Raw genomic sequence first — 25,901 nt, 5'->3', positions numbered from 1 at the left:
TACAATCTTAAACAAAGTGGGACAAATAAATGCATATTAGTCCAATGTTAAAGGATGGTCACTTGCAAGTAAACTGGTGTTCAAGATGGCGAAAACTAAAAGCATGAAATGGAGTCTAAAAGGTCCAAAACAAATGGAAGGTGCCATTTTTGCTGTTATGGTTTCCTGAACAAATGAAAAGACAGAGTGGGAAATGATGGTTGAGACTGAGAAATATATAAGTGAAGAAGTAAGATGGGATTTTACTTAGCACAGGAGTTAAATAGATGTTTGGTTTCCCAATTTCCATCGTATAATACTACTCATAAGACTAAGTCAGCCACTAAACAAAAGCTAATAACAACTAATGTATTACCCTTTAACCTTTAGAAGCTTCAGTTTCTCCTCTGATCTTATCAGTAAATAAAAACCAGTTCCTGGAAGATACTATCTTCAAGAAGAGCAAAAAGTCCTATATATTACTGTAACGTTGTACAAAAAGTTAAATTGTGATGCTTAATAATTTGTCTCATTGTGATAAAGTTTTGGTTGAGAAAATAAAGCCATGAACAAGGCAGTTCATATTTCGCTTATCAAGCTTTTAAACATATATCAATCAGTTCTTCACTGTCAAACTAAGCTTGCCTCTGATTCAGGTCAATTTAATTCACAATTCCACAGTTTACGTGGTTTTGCCATTTGAATTAGTGAGTAGGAATTATGGAATTGTTTGAAACCCAAACAGTAGTTGCCAATAAGTGAACATATATGTAAGAGGTATTTTAGGTATTTTATTTTAATAAATAAGGATAGTTTCAGAACACACTTAAAATTTTATAAGTTTTAATTGGGCTGTCCCACCGACACATGTACGTTTGTCTAATATAAGAATTTCTTGTTTGGGTAACGGGAAAGAGAGAGAGAGAGAAATGATAGTTTCGAAACACACTTAAAATTTTATAAGTTTTAATTAGGCTACCCCACCGCCACGTGTATGTTTGTCTAATATAAGAATTTCTCGTTTGGGTAACAGGAAAAGAGAGAGAGAGAGAGTTTTGTAATTACGCTTAATTTTGCAGTTGTTAAGGGGTGACCTTAATTATCATGGGGTATTTTTATCAAATCCCCACAAATGGAAGCAAATTTTTTTTTAATAATGTTTAATCAATAGAAAATCCCAAATGATCAAAACTTGATTGAATATCAACACCCATTTGCTTGAATAGATCTATCACACAATCTTTGTGAAAAACTTCCCATACTATGAACAAAAAATGTTTTTAATGTGACAATAAACAACAATGAAAAAATTGTGATTTCTATCAATTTAGGGTAAAGGGGTTGAAACCTCGTTCTGAATTCATACTCTCCGATGAGATATTAAAAGAAATTAATATTATAGTTTGCATGAGTTTTGGTTACATAAACTAATCAAGCATTTTAACTACCGTTACATAATGATGAATAGAGTACTAGAATCAAAACCAATCCAATTACTATGAAAATAAGTACTCTAATAGTAATATTGATTGTATCTGTACATGGTACTCAGTTCAGCTAATATCATATAAAATTTCTATCTTAAATAATAGACAATGTATGTCGTAATAAACAAACAGACTATCCAAGAATAATTCGAGCATGCTATTTAGTGGTCGACGCAATTTGACCGCTGGCGTGGCGTGCAGACCCAAAATAAAGTAGCCAAAACCGGAATTAAGCATATTCGGATGGTAGTCCAAAAAGCGGGATTGCACTTGCAACACCGAACCAACCGTTCAGACTCCGCCACGTGTTCGCCGCCACCCTTTTCGTCACATTTATAACTTGGCAAATATAAGCGGCGACGCGACCCCTCCGCTCTTCAGATTCGTTAAAACACGTCTCCAACTCCTCCTCCTCCTCCTCCTCTCACAACATTCTAATCCTTCGTCGTCTGCAACCTACCCAAGTAAGCTCTCTCTCTCTCTCTCTCTCTCTCTCTCTCTCTCTCTCTCTCTAATCTCTCTTTGGATTTTGGTTTCCCAATCGGAGCTGTATTTCCGGTTTTTCCGTTTGAGAAAAAAAAAAAACTTATCTTTAAGCTTTGGGGCTTCATTAAAAAAAAGAACCCGTTTTTAGATCTGGGGGGTTGTTTTTGTTTCTGCGTTTGCGTTTGCTGAACATCGCAGACGCGAAAATAAAAAACCCAATTGATGATGGAATTCGTTTAAATCTGTGTTTGCTCTGGCGGCCTTTACCACATTAGCTTGAAATTCAAAACCTTTTTGGCTTCTTCGAGTCTCTGATTGGCTTTTGTGCGATCTTCTTTTGGGTTCTTATTGTAATTTCGCTTTGTTTTACTTTTTTTTCTTTTTATTGGGTTGGTTTTTGTTTCTGGGTATTGAATTGTGTTGTTGATTGCATCCAATAGCATCTGCATTATTCCTTCCTGAAATTTAATTTAATTTAATTTAATTATAGGAAAATCTGGATTAGAAAGGGAAAAGGTTGGTAAAAGAATTAACCTTTGCTATTTGCGAATTGGAATTGGTTTATAGAAATAGAGTATTATCTGCATAATATAACTGGTAGTTTATTGTGCTTGGATTTTTTATTGTGCTTGTGTTTGCTTGGTGAGAGTGTGTTATGATGATGGAGAAGTTGTTGCATTTGTCACTGTGCTAACGTAGTTTGTTGTATTGGATATTGAACACAGGTCTGATAGCTTGATCCTTCATGAATTCAAGAGCTACTGAAGCATCCGTGTTTCCTTGTCAGTCGGGAAACAAGAACAACCTCTTCTTCATCTGGATTTTGTTCTGTCTATTGCCGAGATTCTTGGGAACCCCGTTTGCATTTGTTAACTTCCTCTTGGTTAAGGCAATTGACAGGAGTCCTTCTGCACTAGTCTAGGCGACTGTTGCATAGATCAATTTCTTTTCAGCACTGGTCTTGGAGTTTTGGGTTCAACGGTTGGTGCAGGGATCGATTCAGCTGCCTTCTGCAGTTAGCATTCCTGCTTTAAACTCGATAATGGTTTTATCGAAGCTACCTGATTCGTCCAAGACCCGCAAGTGCAATCCAGTTCAGACCCAGTTGCTTTTTCCAATGGGCCAGATGGATGCTGTTGTGTCCGATCACGTTGAGCTTGACTTTTCAGATGTATTTGGTCCTGTACCAGTCAATGCCCCTGTAGACTCGGCTAATTCTGCCTCTGTTGAAGATGGCGCTGACCATATATATGATGATCCTGTCGTCATTCACAACCGATCACATTCTTTGGTCGGTCCTTCATCGTATGTAAGCCATTCATTGAAGCTCAGCAAACTCACTATTCATGACACAGAAGATTCAGTGGATCTGGTAGAGTGTCTCCATGAAGATACCGTGAAAGAATCTCAGGAACCTTTTATTGGTGATGTTGTCCTTGGAAAACCTCTACAAGTTGTTGAGGAGAATTCCATGAAGACTGAGAGTGTAGGCATTGAAGATTTTGAGGTTTTGAAGGTTGTTGGGCAGGGTGCATTTGCAAAAGTATATCAGGTGAGGAAGAAGGGGACATCAGAAATATATGCTATGAAGGTCATGCGAAAGGATAAGATTATGGAGAAGAACCATGCTGAATACATGAAAGCTGAGAGGGATATATTAACAAAAGTTGATCATCCGTTCATTATCCAGCTTAGATACTCATTCCAAGTAATTCTTCCTCCTGACTCTGGAAGTTTTCTATTCCAACTTTCCTTTTCTGTAATGTTCTTGGTCAAAAGATACTGTAGTGATACATTGCTGATTTTGCAACTTTAATGACATTGCATAATGTATTAACTTGGTTTAATCATCATGCAGACCAAATACAGACTTTATCTCGTGCTGGATTTTGTCAATGGAGGTCACCTTTTCTTTCAGCTCTACCACCATGGCCTTTTCAGGTAACAAAGGTTTTGGAGTTCCATCGTTTTGAGCTCTAGTGCAGACACTAATGTTTACACTTCTCTTATTTCCAGGGAAGAGCTGGCACGAATATATGCTGCGGAGATTGTTTCTGCTGTATCTCACCTCCATGCAAATGGCATAATGCATAGGGATCTTAAACCTGAAAATATCTTATTGGATGCAGATGGCCATGTATACCTCCTTTTCTCACTCTCTTATGTTGATTGTTGTTTGTTTAATTGCTCCAAAGAAGTGTAACTGACAACATGATCACTGATTTGTTAAATAGGCCATGTTGACTGATTTTGGGCTTGCAAAGAAATTTGACGAAAATACAAGATCTAATTCTCTATGTGGAACTGTAGAATACATGGCACCTGAAATAATTCAGGGAAAGGGCCATGATAAGGCAGCAGATTGGTGGAGTGTGGGAGTTCTATTGTTTGAGATGCTTACTGGAAAGGTATGCAGTTTACTGATATTGCTTACATGTCAGACTGGTGTGTGTGTGTTTATAAAGGGCCATGACAAGGCAGCAGATTGGTGCAGTTTATTGTATATGTTATATATAATGTGTCTCTGGTGTGTCTTGCTTCTGTAGCCTCCTTTTACGGGGAACCGTCAGAAAATTCAACAGAAGATAGTTAAGGACAAAGTCAAGTTGCCAACCTTTTTAACAAGTGAAGCACATTCTCTGGTGAAAGCGGTAAATATCCTCTGTTCTAATATTTATAATCTACTTTGGTTTTTTTGGGTCTAAACACTTTTAAACCAGTTAATGAACCTTTTAGTCTTGGGGTTACTCTAACGTCTTTATGGCAGTACATACTGAATTATATGATATGTTTTCATTCTATATTCATCTATGCATCCAATATAATGGTAAGCACGGGACAATCTTGGATCTCAGTCAACACCTCACTAATTTCAAAATGAAGGATATCTAGATATGAGAAGGCCAATGCCTTTTCTTTTGATGGGTCAAGACTGAAGAATAATGCTGATCCTCGAGTGTTTGCGCCTTCTCATTTCATGTTTACAATTGGCTATGAAACTTACTTAGCCTGGTTATGTTTTCAGCTATTAGAGAAGGACACCAGCAAGCGCCTGGGTTGTGGACCTCTGGGAAGTGATGAAATCAAGCGCCACAAATGGTTCAAGCCAATTAATTGGAAGAAATTGGATGCTCGCGAAATCCAACCAAGCTTCCGACCTGATGTTGCTGGGCAGCACTGCATCGCCAACTTTGAGAAATGCTGGACTGACATGCCACTTGTGGACTCCCCAGCTGCTAGTCCGAATGCTTCTGGAAACCCGTTCTCAGGCTTTAGTTATGTTAGGCCTGCGGTCTCTTTTCTTCAGAACTAGATCCCCATGTACCGAGTTCGGTTGTCTCCCTGATGCAAGCTTTTTTATCCATGTTTTCCTTTTCCTCTCATGGACGAATTTGATTATAACAAACTCTGTATGCAGTAATAAAGAGATTCACTTCTTTGATATGAAGATTCTTATTTTTTATTTTTATTTTTATGTTTTTGTTTTGGTAGTATTGTAAGGGGAGGGGAAACCCACATATGGATAAATCATCGTACACGTGTCAAAATGCTAGCCTTTGCTGACAGTTATACTGGTTCTCCACAAAACAAAAGCAAAACTAGTTCACCACATAACTTCCATAACAACCCGCAGCCATGGCTTATCTGCCCTCTCCAAGCTTAACTACACTTAAACACAATCCCAAACCTTTATTTTACTCTCCATTAAAACCCAATTCACTTGACAATCTCTGCTTCTTCACAAACCAATTCAAGGTTCACCGACATAGGTGTAATGCATTCTTCGGCGACATCCCTGGAAATGTGTTGGAGAACACTCTTCATTTGGAGCAGTTTCCTCCTTTTCAATATGGGATCATGGAGTTTCAGAAAGTTACAGAGGACCTATCAGAGACACAGAAATGGGGGTTTCTGGTTTTTGCTGGGATAACGTGGATATACTTAACTGCAAGGCCAGGTATTCTCTTAGGTGCCATTGATGCATACCTTCTTGCTCCTCTGCAACTGGCTTTGGATAGTTTGGCTGGAAGGAGAAGATTGAAGATGACTGATTTTGTGATTGGGGACAAGTTGGGAGAAGGGTCTTTCGGCGTTGTTTATTCTGGGGCCATTGTTCCAAAGAATATGAATGTTGAGGAGAGAGTGCAGAAGAGAGGAAGGGGAAAAGCTTTGCAGTTGGATCAGAGGTTTAAGGATAAGGTCATCCTCAAGAAGGTAACTAACTATGATTATTGCTAGGTCTATATCGCTTTTCACATGATATGAAAGTGGGCTTCTCTCTGATGAGTTGGTTATTTGAGATATGCAGGTGAAGGTTGGAATGCAGGGGGCAGAAGAATGTGGCGAATTCGAGGAGTGGTTCAACTACAGGCTGTCTAGAGCAGCACCTGAAACATGTGCTGCTTTTCTGGGAAGTTTTGTTGCTGATAAAACAAGTTCACAGTTTACAAAGGGTGGAAAGTGGCTTGTTTGGAAATTTGAGGTACTCAAACACATTTGGGGATCACTTGCTTAATAATCTAAAGCCTTTTTCTCTATATTCAGCTTCTATAGATCAGTCATAAAGGATGATGCTTTATCAGTTTATATGATGATTAAGAACTCGTTGCTATTTTATACCTTGAAATCTTTGATCAAGTTCTTGTATTTAAATGCTCACTTAAGGATGAACCATCCCTCACACTAATTGTAGGGATGTCAATTTGACAGGGAAACCAAACTCTTGCTGACTACATGACAGATCGGAAATTCCCTTTTAACTTAGAGTCTGTCATGTTTGGACGTGTCTTGCAAGATGTAGACTCTGTCAAGCGCAGTGCCCTGATCATCAAGCAAATAATGCGTCAGATTATTACTTCGCTCAAGAAAATCCATGACACAGGCATTGTTCACCGGGATATAAAGCCAGCAAACTTGGTAGTGACAAAAAAGGGAAAGATCAAGCTCATAGATTTTGGGGCAGCTACTGACCTCCGGATTGGAAAGAACTTTGTTCCAAACCGAGGCCTGCTTGACCCTGACTTCTGTCCTCCTGAACTGTATGTGCTCCCAGAGGAAACACCGGTGCCTCCTCCAGAACCTATTGCTGCAGTTCTTTCTCCGATTCTTTGGCAGGTACTAAAGTTTTAGCTTTTTTGTTTCTTTGATGCTAAACCTTGAAACAAAGAAGTGCTGCTTTTTAGGAGATAGTTGGGATATGTATAGGAAATGTGTTTATTTGTTGAAGAGGTTGCGATTATTGTTGCAGCTGAACAGTCCTGATCTTTTTGATATGTATTCTGCTGGTATCATACTATTGCAAATGGCAGTACCATCCTTAAGGTCTTCAGCAGGCTTGAAGAATTTTAATGGGGAGATAAAAAGATTTGGATATGACTTGAATGAATGGAGGGAGTCTACTCGCTTGAGGCCTGACTTATCACTTCTTGATCTCGATTCGGGTAGAGGATGGGATCTGGCTACAAAGCTGGTTTCAGAGAGAGGTAGCCTAAGAAGGGGGAGATTATCAGCGGCAGCTGCTTTGAGGCATCCTTACTTCTTTTTAGCTGGTGACCAGGCAGCTGCAGTTCTTTCAAAATTAAGTTTTTCCAAATAGTGAGCAGCCTCAACATGTGAGTAATGCCCTCAGAGAATTTCATATAAGTAGATTTGGTTAAACTAAATCTAGTCTGCCATTGCATACGTTATAATCAGTTGGTCCAATATGCATGTTCAAACAGTATTTGAATTTGGTTCATCATCCAGATCACAATGAATATTTTTCTTAAATATGATTACTAATGGGATGAAATATAAATCCATTGAGTTCCTTTTTCCCCTCTTTTCCTTTGTTACAGCAACTCAAAAATGGAGAGGCCCATGGACATGGAATGCTTTGTGCCTGCCAGTATATGACTGTTGCCATTTTTGCTCCAGGTGACTTGGGAACTTCGCTTCCAATTTACCACTACTTCATCAGATGCAATTACAAGAGATTACAGTTTTATTAAATGTTTTTTGTACAGATTATATAGGAGAGGAGGTTTATACACACTCTCAAGCCCACTCTGTTAATTCACTTTACAGTATTCTTTTGATCTTTTCCTCTTTGTATCAGAAAGCTCATTTGTGCCATGAAGAAGTAACAAAAAATCAATTGATTTATAGTGATCAAACGCCAGTAATATTTCTACATATACCTATATGGAATATGACAAAAATCACAGTTTGACCATATTTTCTATGGTTTCTACACTGTTTGGCAAGGACACCAGTGTAAATCCATATTTGCAGTCTGTTACATGTTATCTGATACATAACCACTTACGGAAGTAGCTCGTTATATACATGAACATCATCGTATTAATTACATACCAAGCAAGTGATCCCAGAATGCTTAATCCCGTGCACCAGTAGAGCATCACTGATGGGGAAGACCCATCAAGAAACCATTCTGGTGCTGGTCCTGGTATTACTGCAGAAGTTAATGAGTAATGTCCAAGCCAAAAAATCGAATCCATAATCTGAAGAGGGCTACCTTAAACCTCAAATGGAACCATATGCACGCATGAGATAACTGAATTGCTGATACACCCTGAAACAAGAGCTATCTTCTAAAGCTTCCTTTTCCGAGACCTTTCAGTGATCCACCACATCAGAAAAACCCAAAAACTATTTATTTTGCTGCTTAGAGCTGATACAACTGCTAGAATGTAGGCTTTGGCAGTGGCCGGCCAGCTCATGTTTACTCTTCAATACTGATGGTTGAAAATATATCATGGGTCATGTCACAGTGTCAGCACCAGCCGTTAAGCCAAATGCCTCTCTTTGTGACTGACGCTTACAAGTTCAGAAAAGAAAAGCCACAAAGTATACTGACAAGTGAAGCTCATATTTCGTAACCAAGGAGTAAAGTCTAAGCCGGCACAAGAGACACAGTAAGAAGTGGTTCTCCAAATCTTTTCTGTTACTTTAGCTGGGTGAATCTTCATGTTCTATCATATATACAGAACATTTGACATAGATCATAGACAAATTGACAGATGAAAACACATAAAATTACGGATCATCCCGGTATAGAAACTCTAGCGGACTCCTCTTCCTGCAACCTCATTTGCATTTCCAAGCACATTTTGAGTTGAAGATGGCCAATCTTCTGGAGTGAAGGAGTATGATGTTTGATGTTGAAGGAGCTTTCGAGAGCAATCGCATACCTGTCATCCATGTAATCTGTTCCTTCAGGGAAGAGCTGCAACAAAACACTCCCACCTCCAGTACTTCCTCCTTTCTGTTCCTTAAACATATTACTTATGGGATGAAATCATAAAACCGTTGAGGAACTCTTGTCTTGTGTTACAGCAACTCAATAATGGAGAGGCTCACAGACTTGCAAGGGCTTGCACCTACCAGTTTAGTACTGTTACTATTTTTGCTCCAGGGGACTTAGGAACTTCGCTTCCAATTTACCACTTCTTCAGATGCAATTACAAGAGATTACAGTTCTGTTATATGTCTTTCGTACAGATGATATAGTATAGGAGGTTTATACTTTATACACAACCCTAATCCCATTTATTAATTCACTTTACACTATTTCTTTTGCTCTTTTTGTAGCAAAAACTCATTTATGCCATGAAGAAGTAACAACCTTATTTATCAGTGATCAAACAGTTGTAAATTTTTTACATAAATGTCTATGGAATATGCTGGAAATCACAGTTTGACCATATGGTCCATATTTACTTGGTTGGAACTGTTTGACAACAACTCCAGTTTGTAAGTCCATATTTGCAGACTATTACAGGTTATCTGATACATGTTGGATATTATGTTAGATATCAGCCCACTAATATCCTAATTTCCTAACTACACTGATTCAACTATAATCGCATAAAGATGAACACTGAACACAGATGCACAGAAGAAAAGATACAAGAGAGAAAGTTGAGAGAATGGCTAGACGTTGCAGCCTTTCCTTTTCTATTCCTCAGTTTCAGATCTACAGTCTCATGTTCATGTATATAACCCTAATGCAACAACCAAGGTGCAATCTCAGCCATACATGTGGCATTTGATCAGACCAGACACCTTGGCCACATAATCTAAAATACTATTACAATAGAACATGAAGTAATTTAGCATTTCAACAACCACTTACGAAAGTAGCTAGTTAAATACATGAACATCATAGTAACAATTATGTAATAAGCAAGTGATCCCAGAATGCCTAATCCCTTGCAGCAGTAGCGCATCACTGATGGTGAAGACTCATCAAGCATCCATTCTGGTACTGGTCCTGGTAATACTTCAGCAGATAATAAGTAATTTCCAATCCATAATCTGAAAATGGCTCCTCTTACCCTCAAATGTAACAATTTGCATGAAAGCGAAAAGTAAATTGCTGATACACACCATGCGACGAGAGTTATATCATAAAGCTTCCCTTTCCGAGACCTTTCTGTGAACCACCACATCAGGAAAACCCAAAAACTATTCAGTTTGCTGCTTAGAGCAGATACCACTGACAGGATGAAGCCTTTGCTCAGGCCAAGCAAGCTCATGTTTACTCTATCATTTGATGATTGAATTTTTTTTATGGAATATGGCATGAGCAACAGCGATGAAACCAAATATATCTCTTTGTTACTAACGGTCAACAGTTGAGAAAAGCCACAAAGAATATTGACAAGAGCATATTTAGTAACTAAGAGGAAATGCCTAAAAGCGCCCAAGTGATAACTCATGAAAGGTCCAAATCTTTTATTTTATTTTAACTGGGTAAATCTTCAAGTTTTGTCATGTACAGATGAACACACATTTCATACATAGACAAATCGACAGCAAGGAATGGACAGTGGAAAACACACAACATTACAGGTCATCGTTGTATAGGAACTCTAGCGGACTCTTCTTCCTGCAACCCCATTTGCATTTCCAAGCACATCTGGAGTTGAAGAGGGCAAGTCTTGTGGAGTGAAGGGCTATGATGTTTGATGTCGAAGGAGATTTCGAGAGAACAATTGCATAGCCGTCATCCATGTAATCTGTTCCTTCAGGGAAGAGCTGCCACAAAAGACTCCCAGCTCCACTCCCTCCTTTCTTAGTGGAGTTCAAGAGGATCTTGTACACACTGTTGATTAGAGTGTCTCTAAATGAGACATTGTAGCCAGGGTCTTTCGTAGACACACCAAACTCAGCAAACACAACAGGCATTCCAAGATAATTCTCCGCATCATCAATGTGAGCTTTTATCCATGACTCGGTGAATTGAAGATGGACATCAGAAATTGATTGCGAAATCCTTCATCAAGGAAATTATATTAGCTTTAAGTTAAATAATAGTATTGTAAACAAAGAGTTTGGGGAGTTACCAAGAGTCTGCATAGATATGAACAGAAGCAAAATCAACACCCAAGACCTGGTGGTTCCTTATGAAATCAGTTCCAACTTGTTGAGCGTATGTGTTAGGATTGAACTGAACTCTGTTAAGTGTTGAGGGGCCATAAAATCCTTCCAAACCAATTTCCACAAGGTGCTTTGGATCCACACTCTTAACGAAAACTGCCATTTCTTGTATCCATTCCTAGAAAACACACAATATTGCTTGAACTACAAGAACATGATTTGTTAATTTAAGTAAGACTTTTGGGGAAAACAAACCTGCAGTTTATCACCGGAAGGATCTGAAGTGCATCGAGGTTCATTCATCAGTTCCCAAGCAAAAACAGTGGGATCATCCTTGTAAGTTATGTTGGTGAGGGTATTCACTCGATTAAGCACCGTCTGCAGAATCAAAATATCAATGCATAATTTGCATATTGTGGAAACAATCTCTGAAATTGTATGAACACAACAAACTTTTAAGTACAATGGTTTAACTTGCCTTAACATGGGCCTTGTAGTAGCTTTTGAGTGTTGGATGAGCGAAGAAGTCGTCATCCGATGTCAAGTTCAGGCCAGCTGTTTTTCCCCATTTGACATATTGTGGTTTTCCACCAAATGCATCCCAGTTGTTAGTCAATGACAATATGAGTCTGATCTTGTACTTCTTTGCTTCACTTATCACAAAATCCAGAGCCTGCAACTCATTACATGAAATTCACGTTAAAACTCATTTATTCACAAGCATTGATTCACAAATAAAAAAAAGTTAGAATTTGCCTTGAAAACTTCTTCATCATAAACTCCTGGAGATTTCTGAAGAGCTCGCCACTGGCCGTCGTTAAATGCCCAAGTTCTACAAATAGTTAGTCCCACTGAAGCTGCCTGTTTGAACACATCAGTGACCTTTCCTCTTGTGGACTGATCGGCAGCAAAAACCATTAACCAGTAAGTGTTGAATCCATTCACATAGAAAGGCTGATCATTCACTACAAATTGGTTCCCTTTCCTCTGCACCATTGCCCATTCTTCATCTTCCATGCCATTCATCTCATCAATCCTACATAGAACCAACCATTAATCTTTATACTGAAGAAAATTAAATGATATTCTCATGGACACATACATACCAATTAGTTGTGCTTGGATATGCTAAATGATCTTTGGCTTCCTCAACCATGGTCTCCAATTGCCCAACTCCACTGGCAGCACAGAAAGTAGATATCAAAGTCATGAAAATGGTGGTCACTACAAGAATGTTCTGTAAAACCAACTTTGTTCTGTGGGTATCCATGGTGTTGAATTTGTAAGACAATGCATGTTGATTCTCTTGGACTAGGTATTTATATCAATGGAAGCCTATAGTTTCTTGAATTGGGCTACTACTGAAACTATGGTACACTCGAGAAAAAGTGTTGTTGGAGATTATCACATTTCAAACTTTGAAGGGAAGGCAAAATTGCTTCTTTCCTGATCTGCCATTTCCTTCCCCTTGAGATCTGATTCATCCATACATTTTCATGTGTAAGAGTAAAGTTGCAGCTAGTGTCAGAACTAAGTAACTTTCTCAACTGGGTCCTACAAAGCAGTGACAAACTGACAATTATTAAAGACTGAAATTGAGACAGTTATCTGCATTTTTATGGTTTTGTTTAGAAAACCAGTTACCGTCGGTAATAGCTCAGACGTCTAGATCATTACACGTTTATGGTGCAATTTGATCGATCATTAAGAGAAGCCTTGAAGTAAATTGGTTCATTATATATGCATAGTATGAGGGAAGCAAAGTTGAAATAAACAGCAAGCCTGACCTTTTCCGCTCAAACTTGATACATTAAGAAGAAGCCTTGACGTAGATTGGTTCATTCTATATACATGGTATGAGAAAAGCAAAGTTGAAAGAAACAGCAAGCCTTACCTTTTCCACTCAAACTTGATAATTATCTTCCCCAGTCAATGGAAGATAAAGAGAGCAAGAGGAAGCAGAGACGAAAGTTGATGTGGTTGTTTTTTGTTTTTTTGGTTACAGATGTGGTTGTTTTGTTTTGCCCACCGGGAAGGTATCTTTGCTCTTTTTTATCTATATACTCGTTTTTGGTAAAGAAGAAAAAGACTGAATATTTGTGCTGTTTGGTGTGTAAGTTAAAGAAATGGGGGGATATGGGTATTTACTATTTCCAAGGACCTGATTTTGAACTCGGGGAACCTTACAAAATCACGATCTTCAGGTATCCATTGCTTCTATTTCGGGTCTCAGACGAAATGACTTTATAAAAGCCAAAACCAGAGTACATAAGCGTTTGTTGGTTCACACATTGGACAACAATGCAAGATTAAAAGCAATTAGAATCCTATGACAAGGTTGATGAATCGGTCATCCTGTATTAACCATCTCCATTTCAGTAACACTACTAACTATTTCCAAGTGACTAGGAACCAAGGATAACCCAGTATCCCAATTACATTCCCACAAAATCTTCAGAACTGCCACCTCGATCTCAAAGCCATCTTGGTTGAAATAGGGATGCTCCATTACTTTTCGCGCTGTGATTCTTTGAGCAGAATCATATGTGAGCATTTCTGCAATGTCCAAAAAGTAATACAGCATTAGATTCATTTTGGAGAGACATAATCAGAGTAACCATGAACACAACCAGCAACAGTTTAACATCATCACCTAACAAACAAGCATATGACAGTGATATACTAGCAAGTACCAATTCCAGTCTGAATAAAGAGCATATATGGATCAAATGTGAGAGAATCAGTATTCATTACAGTCAACGCTAGCATTCTGTTGTTTAGCTATAGGAGAGTTTGCTTAACAAATCATATAGTGACTGAATCAGACTACATATCACAAAAACACAGCTAGAAGTGTTCAAAGTCCACTATTTCCTAGCAAAGATGAGAAATGATAAATGACATTGCAAACTTCTTCTTCTTTTTTTGGGAAGAAAATGACATTGCAAACTGACATCCGCTCGGAAAAAAAAAGATTGAGAACATGAATTGAGGTATTCATCAATCTTAAATCAAGCAGGTTGAATGTTTGGTTTTTTTTTTTTTTTTTTTTTTTTTTTTTTTTTTTTCAGTTAATAGAAACAAAAATGAAGAACATGATACAGGGTCAAGACTCAAGACATCCACTGATCCACCCAGCAATCTGATAACAAAAAGTAGGGTAACATCCATTATAGGTGCTGCATAAGTACTAAGCTAAAGCAAAGCTGGCCTCTCCAATAAGCAAAAATGGCGTGAATAGGAACAAATTCTAAAGTCTAAAACTATCGATATACAACTGCCATCACCCCTATCCAGCTATCCATCTTCCCAGCTGCGTAACACTATAACTGCCTCAAGTCTCTCACGCAATAAGGCAGTATTACATCACCCCTCACTGGTCATCTTGTCTCAAACACACACATTCAACTGAAAAATGACTAGTTGCAGAAAACTCACAGACAAAAGGTCAAACTCCGGCAGGATCTTTGCTCCTTTCCAGCATTCCTAGCACATTGCATCATTCCCATAAATAAAAAAATAAAAATAAAATTGTAAATTTGACAAATGAGTGGTCACCTGAAAGTGGATTTCAACACCTCCTCAAAACAGAAAATTCCCAGTAACCATCTTCAAGAACAGAAATTCAAAGTCGCACCACTACATAAATTCAAGAACAGAAATTCAAAGATGATCTAGGCAGCCAGGTAAGGTGTCCCACGTTCCCAATACTTTGGACTGACGCCAATTCAAGCAAACCCCATTTGTCTGTGTACTTGTAATTAACATAGCAAAGCTAACCTGAAAACATTGCATATAGGTAGCTAATCAAACCAGAACTTACAGAAGCAAACCCAATTATTTGTGTGTGAAGTTCGGAACAAATACTCCATAGAGGTAGCTGCTGATAGTTGTCACTTGTCAGCTAACCTCAAATCTAACGCAGCCCAACAACACGTACTATCCCAGTGAATATTTAAAGGTGCTCATATGTAATACTAAGGCGGAGGGAATAAACAAGTAATGGTTTTATTTTCTTTCGGACAAGAACCCATCATAAATAATGAACATATGGAACCTAATCTGGCTGTAAATGAAATGCCCCAAATAGTATACCATGCTTCAGTAGGTATGCAAGATAGAACAGGTACCTTACTAAAATTTAACTTTCTCCGACACATGAGAATCGACCTTCCACCGTGAAACTGAAAGTACAGTTCAATTTCTCCCGCGCCATCCAAATTTTTTTGGGCCAAAATGCTAGGATATGTTTACTAACTTAGAATAAGAAGAGTTATTTTATTTCAAAGGAGAATGGCTTCTAATAGAATTAGAAGCCATTGTCTTTTGGATAAAGACAGCTCAAAATGAATATTTTATTTTTTTCTACGTCTTACTAGATAGAGAAACTCGTATAAAATTTCTTAACTCGAGACTTTAGAGGCAAATGCTTAACGCGATTTCACTCAAGTAAATAAATCAAGACTGGTTGGACCACCATACCCTGTCGAACAAAACTTCACTCGTACATAAATTAATGACTTGTTATGTTATGCTTAATTATAAGAAGGATTTTGAACGAATTTAATGTAATATTCGAAGATCCCACACGTATTACGTACAAATTGTTCCTTTTTTCAACTTGTCACTCTAGCTGAATGTACAAAATTGTTCTACACGAACTTCACCATAGCGTTTCGATCAGCAAACAGGTCGTCACCTTTCGTTTACGTATGATCTTTCGATGTCATCGTGGATAATTCTTCCGAGAGAATTGAAATATCATTAAGAAGGATTTCATCTCACTTGTGACTATTTTTCCAAAGCTCCAAACACACACTCCACAGGGTGTCAGTTTATACATCTCGGCAACAAAAACAGAAAAACTGTAAGACTTGTATTCTTCAAGGATAGGAGTCGAGTTGTATTAAGGAGTGTGGCTGCGTCCTTAAAATGTTACATAGACCATATGTTGATAAAACTATATGTCACTGGGTACCTACTAGGTGAATGTCAGTTCGTCTGAGGTGTGAAAAAAGGATATGCAAGCATGTAACAGTAATCTTGAAACAACATAACTGGGATGTAGCAATTTCGATGCCCAAGTCCTGACTATGTTGCATATAGTAAGTACACTGTAACCATCAACTTCATCGCATATATTCGTGTTGTGTTAACAAGTCGTGTATATGTACATTTATCATTGTTGGCAGACGCAGACCCATGATTTTGTCTACACGGAGGTGTAATGCATGCAAAACTAAACTCGACAACACACGGATAAAATGGAAAATGAGAGCTAAGAGCGTTGGAAAATTCTCGAAATCATATCCATGTACAATGGTGTTATAGCAGATGAATAATGGATGCACCTGGTGATAAACTGTGGGTTTGCTTGTGTGATATAAACCATGTCATGTGCTCTGATGTTAGAAAGTAATTATCAACTTAGCAGTATATACAGATACTTGGTAGTATACTTGAGTTGAGATCTCATATACTGCTACTTGGCAATCTTTTAACTATATTAGAATATGTCACAGCCTTGTAGTTCAAGAATATCTTATGCCGTTAGGAGGGGTACAAAAGGGTCGAACAGCAAGGTCACGAGCTATGAGGGCTTTGAAAAGCCAACTCGAAAGCTTCTTTTGGCAGGGAATGAAGGTGGATAACCTTAGAGTTGAAGGCAGATTTGGAAGAGGCATATGTGAGAACTTGCCTAGGATTTGTAAGTGGATAACCCGAGAGTTAAAAGGCAGATTTGTAAGAGAAAATTGTAATGAGGATCTTGCTACCGAGTGATCCAGGTCTAAGGCCGGAGCCAATGAGGTTGTTAAGGAACCTAAGGGTGACTAAAGTTAGAGTGAGAAGGTGAATATTGCTAAGAACAGTCTTCCAGGGACAGCGATATCCTTAGACTCCCTGAATAGTACCAATACTCTACCAACCACTACAATATATTCTGCACTGCTAATAAAGTTGAAAAAATAAAGGACTGCATTTAATAAGTCATTCACCATGAACCAACAACATTCAGGCATCTTCTCAGGAGAAGTAGAACTGATGATGGGTCAGCAGTATTTAATTGACAACTTGAATCCAAACCAGTTATGACAACTGAGAAAATGCATATCCAACCAGCACAAGATGGACCACAAGTCCACAACAAAAATTCTAGCAAAAAATGGACCAGAACAGAATTCTGTATCTCAATATGGCCTCATATAACCTAATTCAAGCAAAGCACCTACGTATAAAACAATTCTAGATTCTAGCACGTTATACAGTCAAAGTCAGCTTCTGTGATCAGGTCTGAAGAGGACCATAGCAACAATTCTAGCATGGCATAGCTGGTCAATTTACAGAGAGGATCCATAAATCACTTTTTACCTTATCAACAATGGAATAGATTTCAGCCATTCCACCACTTTCCGCCGGTCCAATCACTTTGATACCATGTTGTCGAATTGACTCTATAGACTTCTTTGTGATGGTATTTTTCCATGTCATGTAGGTCATTGCCGGCGCAACAAATAACGGTTTTCCACAGTCCCATGCACGTACAATATCAGTGAGAAGGTTGTCACAAAGACCTGCATCAATCTACATGAAAGTGAAGAAAACTTGATGTTAACTAAATAAATATATCCAATGAAACCAGATTATCTGTAAAAGAATGCAACATCACGTCATATAAGCAGAGAGAAGCACAGGAAGTAGATAAAGAAAGCAATCTTGAGATTTTGGTACAATATCTAAGCTACAAACAAAGCTCCCACCATATACATGGCAGTAGCTAATGGCGCCAAATTTACCATCCCAAAATGTTCTATCAGCACAGCAAATTTCAATGATGTCTCGGCATTACAAGGGAGATTTTCTAATCCATTTGATATTCAAGATTGCGGACAACTTTCCTTCAACATATAAACTTAACTTTTTATGTAGTATGGTAGAAATTCAATACTTTACCTTGCTTAGAGTGTTTGCTGACAATGGAGCAATGACTAATGCATCAGCCCAAGCAGCAAGATGCCTATGAAGCACAGGGTCATGGAAACTTTTCCAATCATCCTTAATGAGTAAACTTACCCCCACGGGCATCGCTACGTGTTCAACGTATTTGAAACCGTCGGGTGTGCCTACAGCTTTTACTTCTGCCCAATTAAGAAAACTTCGGCACAATCTCGGAAAATCCAGTGCAGCGGCACACCCGCAAGCACCGAGAACAATCCGGGGTTTTCTGTGAACAGGGGTTATGCTTCCGGCCATGATCACCTTCAGAGGATACAAAACCTGTTATTAGACATAAAATCGCAGATTCCTACAAGATCAAAACCCTTTAAAACAAAAGGAAATCAGGGTATACAGTAAACCTTGATCAAGAACACAGAAATGGCACAGAGAGACGGAATTGTTTTTGTCTTGCGAATTGGGAATGCAGGGTGCGAATTAACAAATTCTACTTTAATTGGTTTCCACTTGTAAATAACAATTTTTGGGTTTTCTAAAAATCGTCCTATTGTGAATTTCAAAAAAAAAAAAAATCGTCCTATTGTGTTGAGGTCGAATTTGGGATTTTGGATTTTGGATCCAATTTAGGATCCACGAAAAGCTACAAATTTGCCTCAGATTGTCAGGGTGAGTGAGTTGTGTAATATATTTCAAATATTCTTATTTGCTATAAAAAAAAACAGTGAATAGTTAGATTTTAGCTATTTACGAAATATGTTATGTGCAGGATCAGTGTTTGACTAGTCATGGAACATGTGAATTTCTTAATTGGTTATGCCAAGGTAAGGATGTGTCACACGGTGGTAGATGGCTAGGGAATAATGAGGACGAGCTCGTCTTCAGGTGCGATCATGAGGTCGTTGGTGCTGTAGAGGCTGCTAGCTAAGTTCAATGTCAGGGCTCATCATGGCAATTCGTTTCTCAAGGCAGGTTTGGATATTTAAGTCAATTTTTTCGGTCGGGATGGTTAATGTGGCAGTGGGCATGTTGCTACTAGGGCTAGCACGGTCCCAGACCGGCACTGCTTGAGACCGAGACCGACAGTCTTACTTCGGGCCAAGCTTGCAATTGCATAGAATATGGACCGGCCTAAACCTGGACAGGGAAAAAACAGGCCAGTTTTTTCAGGCTTCTGGTTCCTATCAATCTTTGCAGCACTGCTGTATTTTGCTGCTTGGCTGCTTATGTTTAGGCAAAGCAAGGCTACAAATACCACTCTGCAATTTGCACAAGCTATGTTTGACCGGCCCATTATAGATCTTGGAAGAAGATAAGTTTGTTCCCACATAAACCGATCTTCTCCCAAAATGCAAAACGCTCCATCCCTTTCCTCTCCTCCTTTACAACCTCACATCCACCAGATCCATATCCAAATCCACCTCCATCCCTAAAAAATTGGACCAAGTCCACGCCAATTACATGGAAATCGAGAAGAAGATTCAGAAAGAAAAAAAGTCCTCTAACTCCAGGGTCTATTGCTGGTTGACCTGAAAAGCCCTCCTCCAAATCGAGCAGGAGAAGTTAGCCATCACCAACGTGGGTCTCCAGCGATGCAGATCTAGTCGATTGGCGCCTTTTGAAGATATGGAGGATCAAGATGGGGTTAGAAGAAGAAGGGGCTGTGCACTGAGGAAGAAGAAGGGGAAGAGAAAAAGAAACTAACGAAGAAGAAGGAGAAACCGAGAAAGAGAAAAAAGGAGACTATGAGTAATTGAAGAGCCAAATGAGTGAATTACGCTGGGTAAAAAAGAAAGAAGGAAATATTAACTAATACTTCGGGCCCAACGGGCTTTTACATATTTCAGAATCCAGGCCCGGGATCGGATCGGGTGTAAAATTGTTTGGACCGAACAGGTCCGATTTAGCATTTTTTTTTTTACAAAACCCGGACCAAACCGGCCAGGTCGGGCCTATATTTTGGGCTAACGGTTTTTTTTTGCCCACCCCTAGTTGCTACTGGGTCTGTTAACAACGGCAATCAACTTGGTGGCACTGCAAACACAACTAGGGTTTGGCCGGTTGATGGGCTTGGGCTACTTGTCATTAATCTTGGGCATAGGGCGTTGTACTTGGCCTTGTTCTTTTTCCTCGTTCATTGTAGGCGTCTACACCTGGAGGTTCCCTAGAGTTACCCCCTCTCTGTAGAGAGGTCCTAGGATGCAAAAATAAGTTAGGGCTATTCCTTGACTTTGTCAGCTTTAGCCCAACTAGTGTCTGGTACTGGTTACTTGGAGCTTATTCTAATAGTGACATTTTATCAGACTTTTTTAGAGTAGATTGTCCGATAACTTAATATTAACGTAGTCTCCAGAGGGTGAGTCGTTGTGTAATGTTTGTTTAATTGCTTATATCTTCTTTTCATTGAATGGACACCCACAAGGAAAAAAAAAAAAAACATTCCTTTAGCGCAATATTATTTTCTCACTGAAATGTATGTTGAGACCTTCAGTACGTCAGTTGTGTGACTGTGTCAAAGACTTAATTAAAGCTAACATCTATGGTCGTTTATGATTTTAACTTATTTTCAAAAGACCCGCTTTATTAGAGTTTCAATCACTTATATATTAAACCCTCTCCTCCTCCTCTTCAGCTCTCTGTGTTTCTCTTAAATGGAACAAATGGCATCCATGCTTGAAGAGAAATTGACGGATGACAACTGGGATGAATACCTCATTACTTCACTTTCTAGAGATTTAGGGCATGTCCAAATTCTCCCTTCGAATGTATTACCCCGAAGCTTATCCTCACCCCAATGGAGCAGAGATCTGAGGACGCAGATTTTCACATGGTTTGATGAGGTTAGATTCTGGTCTTATTATAATAACTGCTTGTTGTTTTAGTTTAGGAGACGACTTTAAATTCCTAAATTTATAGCACATTGTTCGCGGAAGATCATTGATCTTCCTTCTTTATAGGGATGAGGTCCCCGACTGTTTATTTATTTATTTTTTCTTCCAAGGATGGGTTTTTCTTCTCTACACAAACTGGTGTCCTTTTTCTTCACTTGTTCTCTAAGTTTTCAAGCATAAAGATGTAATCTTTTTGTTTTGTTATGAGGATGGACAGATCTTACAGTTTAACTTGAGTGCTCTTAAGCAAAGAGATGCATAAACAGAACAACCGAAAGTCACTGGTTTTTGCCATAGCTTAGAATTTAGGAAAGGTCAAGACTTGGGACCACAGCCCCTTTTCTTTTTTATTACTCCCTCTCACAATTTGGAGGAGCCAATAATTCCTCCATAATCCGCATCGCCCATAATTGAATATTGCTTATGATATTCTGTTTTCATATATTCCTGTTTGATGAATTTTTATTTAATCTCTGTTACTTATTCAGATGAGGAAGAAGGAAGAGTACCCTATTGGGAGACAAACTGTCTATTTGGCTATGAATTTCTATGACAGATATTGCTCAACAGTATTGGTATGTATTAAGACTTGTATATATCCATGGTATGTGTTCCATTAATTCGATTGTATTTTATTTGCTTATGTGTTATTCTTGGTTTGTAGATTCCTGAAACAGTGGATGATGCTTTGAAGAAGAGGCTTTACACAATTGGGAAAGTGAGCTTAGCATTGGCTTCAAAGTTGCAGGAGGAGAAGGCAGTTCCATTTGAAGAATGCACATCTGATTCAATGTCAGTCTATGACATCGAGCAAGTGGAATTTATTCTCTTGAAGGCGCTCAAGTTTGAAATGAAGTCAATTACTCCATTCCACTACCTGGAACATATGGTCACCATCTTCAGAGATAATTTCAATGAATATCAGATGAGGGAAGAGGAGATAGATATACTACTTTCAAATCTCAAAGATGAAATTGGACAATTGGTGCTTGATATGAACTGTGGTAACATTTATGTTGCATGGCTTCAATTAATTATGTCAATTAATATAGATGGTCATTATTATTTACTAATTGATTTTTGTTTGATGTAGAGGGCACTTTGTTGAATCGCAGACCTTTTATCATAGCTGCTGTAGCAACTATAAAGGTACTAGAATCACTGATTTCTCCATCTATATCAGCACCGAAGATCCTATCTATGAAGTTATTTGAAGATGTGAGTCAACTAATTAACCCATGGTCACTAGTTGATTTCTCAAATATGTGAAGCTTGTGTGTGTGTTTGTGTGATCACTGAGTCTTGTTGTTGGTCTTGTGTCGCAGGATATGGAGGTAGTGGAAAAAAATCAGAGAAAGCAGAAACTAAAAACTGAGCTTGCTTCCCTTGTCGAGGCCTATGAAAGTAGAAAAAGAAAGAGAACTGATCCAGAGTAGACTTCTAGCTGTTGCCTCTTTATCATGAACAAAAAGCAGATGGAGTAGTTTCGGATTTTAAATTTTATTTGCACGAGTACATTTCATGCCTCTGAGGCACTGAACAAGTTGCTTGAGGATAATTTCTGAACTTGCAACCTTATTTTTGCTCAACTATCTCACGAGGTAGAAAAGGGGAGAGGGCCATTAGAAGGGCTGAATGGTTGGGTAGAAACGTCAAAGGTGCATTTTTGCCTACCTAAGTGCTCGAACATGCATGTTGTTGTGTGAGAGGTTACTTCGTATGTTTTATGCTGCTTTGTAAGGAACCTTGTAATGTTTCAGAGAATGCTTTTTGGTACAGGAGATTAACTTGCTTTGTGTCACCTAGTGTTGTGCTTTTTTTTTCTTTTCTTTTTTTTCTCTACATGCCTGTATTTATGCTGTCAAGTTTGATATGAATTAACTTTGAAGACTTTCTGGCTTGTTCTTCAAAATGAATCCAGATTTCTAGAGAGGGTTCCTTGCCTAAAATAAAGTCCATTCCAGAGAGGCATGTTACATTTGACAAGTCCCACTTTCCCATCAAACATGGACCTCCATTATCTTCAACACCTGATCGATAGCCCATCTTACCTTACACAGCTTACTCCCCTGCAACCATCCAACATCACCAGTTCCATCTTCACCACACCCTTCATTCCCTTCCTCACCTAATCCTAACACCCCCTTTCTCTTTCCCCAAACAACAAAACACCATCTTTACAATTCAATCCCTGGCTGTCGCCACATGCTCCAAGCCTAATTCTCCCCTGCTATATCAGCTGCTCACCTCTTTTCATTAAGGTAAACAAAAGCATTACATTTTTACTCTTCTACTTAGATGTGTTATCGAAGCACGAAGTTCACCTTCTTATTGTCAATTCCTTAATTCACAACGGAGCACACCGAAGGTTGGAAGTTCATTGTGATCCCTCAAGACTCTTTTCCTCCTCCCAAACCAAAACATGCACCAATTCTTGAGGCCAAGCAGTATAGCAATCCATACCAACCTATAGACCAAGAGTTGGAGCTGTACAATACCTAACTTGGACAATGGTTCTCTGCCGATGGGCTTCTCAACATGTGCAATCCACTTGCAGCTCATCTAGTTGCAGTCAAACGAATCTTGAGAAATCTAATGACCACTCCATCTCTCAGTTTCTAGCACACCAAAGAACCCTACTACTTCTCTTTTCAAATGCATTTGGGAGAGGATGTCATATTGATAAAACGATTAATATATAACAGGGTTCTCTGTAAACTTTCAAAAAGAATCTGGTACTTTGTTGGACCATATAGATGATCTCTTCAGCTACGTGGTTATGTCATTTGCTATAACAACTAGACGTTTTTCTGCCTTTGCCTCTTTTACTTCGCTTTGATAATATAGGTACGTGTTGTTATTGCTGATCCTGTCCTTCACTTGTATCTAATCTATCACTTCATATCCATTGCTCATCTTCCTTGCGTTTACGCATCAGCTTGCTAGCTGACATCTTTACTAAAGCCTTGCCCATCCACCCGGAGATTTAAGCTGCATTATACCAATCTAACTGCTCCTCAGCCCGGGATCATGCATGACAGTATTGAAAATTTGAAGATAGCTTCACTACAAGAATGTTCTGGCCTGATTAGCTAGAAAGTTTTGAAGCAACTAATACTGCAGGCGTTTAGAGTGTTCTCTAAACCAATGTACCAAAAAAAAAAGGGTCCATGACCATCAGCCCCAAAATTGGGAAATTTTGGCCCAATTACCCCAGAAAGAAAAAACTGTTCCCACTAACCCAAACGTGAGTGAAAAAGACAATTTTACCCACTTCAACTGCTTTATGGCGGTTCGTTTTCCACCATTTTTCAGTTTCAAAAAAAAAAAATATAACGCGCTCTCTCTCTCGCTCTCGATCTCTCTCTCGCACTCGCTCTCGCTCTCTCTCTCACTCTCGATTCGCAGTTTCTCCACCAACTCTGCTATCTAGACCAACTCCGGCGGCGATTCAACTTTCTCCGGCGTCGATTCAACTTTCTGCAGAGTCGATTCAACTTTCTCCGGCTTCGGTATTATAAAAAGTGAGTGGAAATCTCTTTTCCGTTTCAGATTCTTTACCTTTCTGTGAGATTGAACTTGTTCATAGCCTAGGTTTGGTTAATCGAGTGGGCAAATGAGAAAAATAGTATTTTCATGTTTCAAAATTAGAAAAATCTAGGATTTCCATTTCAAATCTATTACAAATTCATGTTTTATGTTAACCGGGGACACAAAAATTGAAAAATGTGAAAATGAACATGTATTGTGAGCTTATTTCAGGGCAATAGACGTCTATTGACCCAAAACAGAAGCCTGTATTGGGGACCAATAGACGTCTATTGGTCCCCAATACAGGCTTCTGTTGTTGGCCAATAGATGTATATTGCCCCGAAAGAACCTTCTGTTTTTGGATAATAGATGTCTATTGGGGCAATAGACGTCTATTGGTCCCCAATACAGGCTTCTGTTGTTGGCCAATAGATGTATATTGCCCCGAAAGAACCTTCTGTTTTTGGATAATAGATGTCTATTGGTCCCCAATACATGCTTCTGTTGTTGGCCAATAGATGTATATTGCCCCGAAAGAACCTTCTGTTTTTGGATAATAGATGTCTATTGGGGCAATAGACGTCTATTGGTCCCCAATACAGGCTTCTGTTGTTGGCCAATAGATGTATATTGCCCCGAAAGAACCTTCTGTTTCGGGACAATAGATGTCTATTGGGGCAATAGACGTCTATTATGCCAAAACAGATGCCTCTATTGGGGGCCAATAGACATCTATTGCCCCAATAGAAGCTTCTGTTGGAGATTATATATCTCTATTAGGGACCAATACATGTCTATTGGTCCCCAATAGAGGCTATTGTTTTGGGATAATAGATGTTTAATGGGGTTCAGTAATTGAATGTGGATGTGCAATAATGAATTGTTCTTCTTTCCTTTACTAGCAGAATGCCAAGAACCAAACGACCACAATTCAGCTGCATCTTTGAAGAAAATATGGACGAAACACAAAGATCAGAAGAACAAACACTTCGGCAAAGGATGGAAGTGATAAAGTCTAGGAAGTCATCACGAAGAAAAGAAGAAACTTCTAGTAATGACGAAGAAGTAGAAGAAGAAGGAGAAGAAACAGAGGAGGAAGAAGAAGTACAAGAAGAAGGAGAAGAAACAGAGGAACAAGAAGAAGGAGAAGAAGAAGGAGAAGAAGAAGAAGAAGAAGAAGAAGAAGAAGAAG

General features: G+C 38.8%; 5 protein-coding genes and 1 long non-coding RNA gene across 8 annotated transcripts; 3 read left to right on the top strand and 3 right to left on the bottom strand.

Moving 5' to 3' along the window:
- Nucleotides 1-1,775: 1,775 nt before the first annotated feature.
- On the top strand, nucleotides 1,776-5,396 carry LOC112191865 (serine/threonine-protein kinase AtPK2/AtPK19). The gene is made up of 7 exons (XM_024331335.2): nucleotides 1,776-1,930; nucleotides 2,678-3,660; nucleotides 3,811-3,893; nucleotides 3,969-4,089; nucleotides 4,187-4,360; nucleotides 4,499-4,603; nucleotides 4,978-5,396. Exons 2-7 carry the CDS (start codon nucleotides 2,995-2,997, stop codon nucleotides 5,263-5,265), a joined length of 1,437 nt encoding a protein of 478 aa, XP_024187103.1. The 5' UTR covers nucleotides 1,776-1,930; nucleotides 2,678-2,994; the 3' UTR covers nucleotides 5,266-5,396.
- A 44-nt stretch (nucleotides 5,397-5,440) lies between these two features.
- On the top strand, nucleotides 5,441-8,107 carry LOC112191864 (serine/threonine-protein kinase STN8, chloroplastic). Of its 2 annotated transcripts, XR_002933166.2 has the most exons (6): nucleotides 5,441-6,167; nucleotides 6,262-6,435; nucleotides 6,663-7,067; nucleotides 7,201-7,564; nucleotides 7,790-7,868; nucleotides 7,958-8,107. XR_002933166.2 is itself a non-coding variant. In XM_024331334.2 (5 exons), exons 1-4 carry the CDS (start codon nucleotides 5,589-5,591, stop codon nucleotides 7,546-7,548), a joined length of 1,506 nt encoding a protein of 501 aa, XP_024187102.1. In that variant the 5' UTR covers nucleotides 5,441-5,588; the 3' UTR covers nucleotides 7,549-7,564; nucleotides 7,790-8,107. The 2 variants fall into 2 exon arrangements, 1 of the variants encoding a protein (XP_024187102.1); XM_024331334.2 differs by having other exon boundaries at nucleotides 7,790-8,107.
- A 2,558-nt stretch (nucleotides 8,108-10,665) lies between these two features.
- Nucleotides 10,666-12,820, bottom strand: LOC112191504 (mannan endo-1,4-beta-mannosidase 6). The gene is made up of 6 exons (XM_024330852.2): nucleotides 12,443-12,820; nucleotides 12,093-12,372; nucleotides 11,815-12,009; nucleotides 11,592-11,714; nucleotides 11,303-11,514; nucleotides 10,666-11,232 (listed from the first exon to the last, which is right to left on the bottom strand). Exons 1-6 carry the CDS (start codon nucleotides 12,604-12,606, stop codon nucleotides 10,803-10,805), a joined length of 1,404 nt encoding a protein of 467 aa, XP_024186620.2. The 5' UTR covers nucleotides 12,607-12,820; the 3' UTR covers nucleotides 10,666-10,802.
- Nucleotides 12,821-13,576: 756 nt separating this feature from the next.
- On the bottom strand, nucleotides 13,577-15,354 carry LOC121052397. The gene is made up of 4 exons (XR_005808943.1): nucleotides 14,895-15,354; nucleotides 14,775-14,822; nucleotides 13,990-14,039; nucleotides 13,577-13,892 (listed from the first exon to the last, which is right to left on the bottom strand). It is a non-coding gene; the product is annotated as an uncharacterized LOC121052397 (long non-coding RNA).
- A 2,006-nt stretch (nucleotides 15,355-17,360) lies between these two features.
- LOC112194831 (phosphopantothenoylcysteine decarboxylase) lies at nucleotides 17,361-18,846 on the bottom strand. Its single transcript, XM_024335070.2, has 3 exons — nucleotides 18,692-18,846; nucleotides 18,288-18,593; nucleotides 17,361-17,918 (listed from the first exon to the last, which is right to left on the bottom strand). Exons 2-3 carry the CDS (start codon nucleotides 18,585-18,587, stop codon nucleotides 17,670-17,672), a joined length of 549 nt encoding a protein of 182 aa, XP_024190838.1. The 5' UTR covers nucleotides 18,588-18,593; nucleotides 18,692-18,846; the 3' UTR covers nucleotides 17,361-17,669.
- Nucleotides 18,847-20,850: 2,004 nt separating this feature from the next.
- LOC112191744 (putative cyclin-D6-1) lies at nucleotides 20,851-22,954 on the top strand. 2 transcript variants are annotated; one of them, XM_024331146.2, is made up of 5 exons: nucleotides 20,851-21,127; nucleotides 21,667-21,753; nucleotides 21,843-22,182; nucleotides 22,272-22,396; nucleotides 22,504-22,954. In XM_024331146.2, the coding sequence occupies exons 1-5, from the start codon at nucleotides 20,939-20,941 to the stop codon at nucleotides 22,612-22,614; spliced, it is 852 nt and encodes a 283-aa protein (XP_024186914.2). In that variant the 5' UTR covers nucleotides 20,851-20,938; the 3' UTR covers nucleotides 22,615-22,954. The 2 variants fall into 2 exon arrangements, with proteins under 2 accessions (XP_024186914.2, XP_040373236.1); XM_040517302.1 differs by lacking the exon at nucleotides 20,851-21,127 and adding an exon at nucleotides 21,335-21,492.
- Nucleotides 22,955-25,901: the final 2,947 nt, after the last annotated feature.

This window comes from Rosa chinensis, chromosome 3, assembly GCF_002994745.2.
Source record: "Rosa chinensis cultivar Old Blush chromosome 3, RchiOBHm-V2, whole genome shotgun sequence".
NCBI lineage: Eukaryota > Viridiplantae > Streptophyta > Magnoliopsida > Rosales > Rosaceae > Rosa > Rosa chinensis.
Note: the sequence above shows the minus strand (reverse complement) of the source record. Positions and strands in the feature narration are given on the sequence as shown.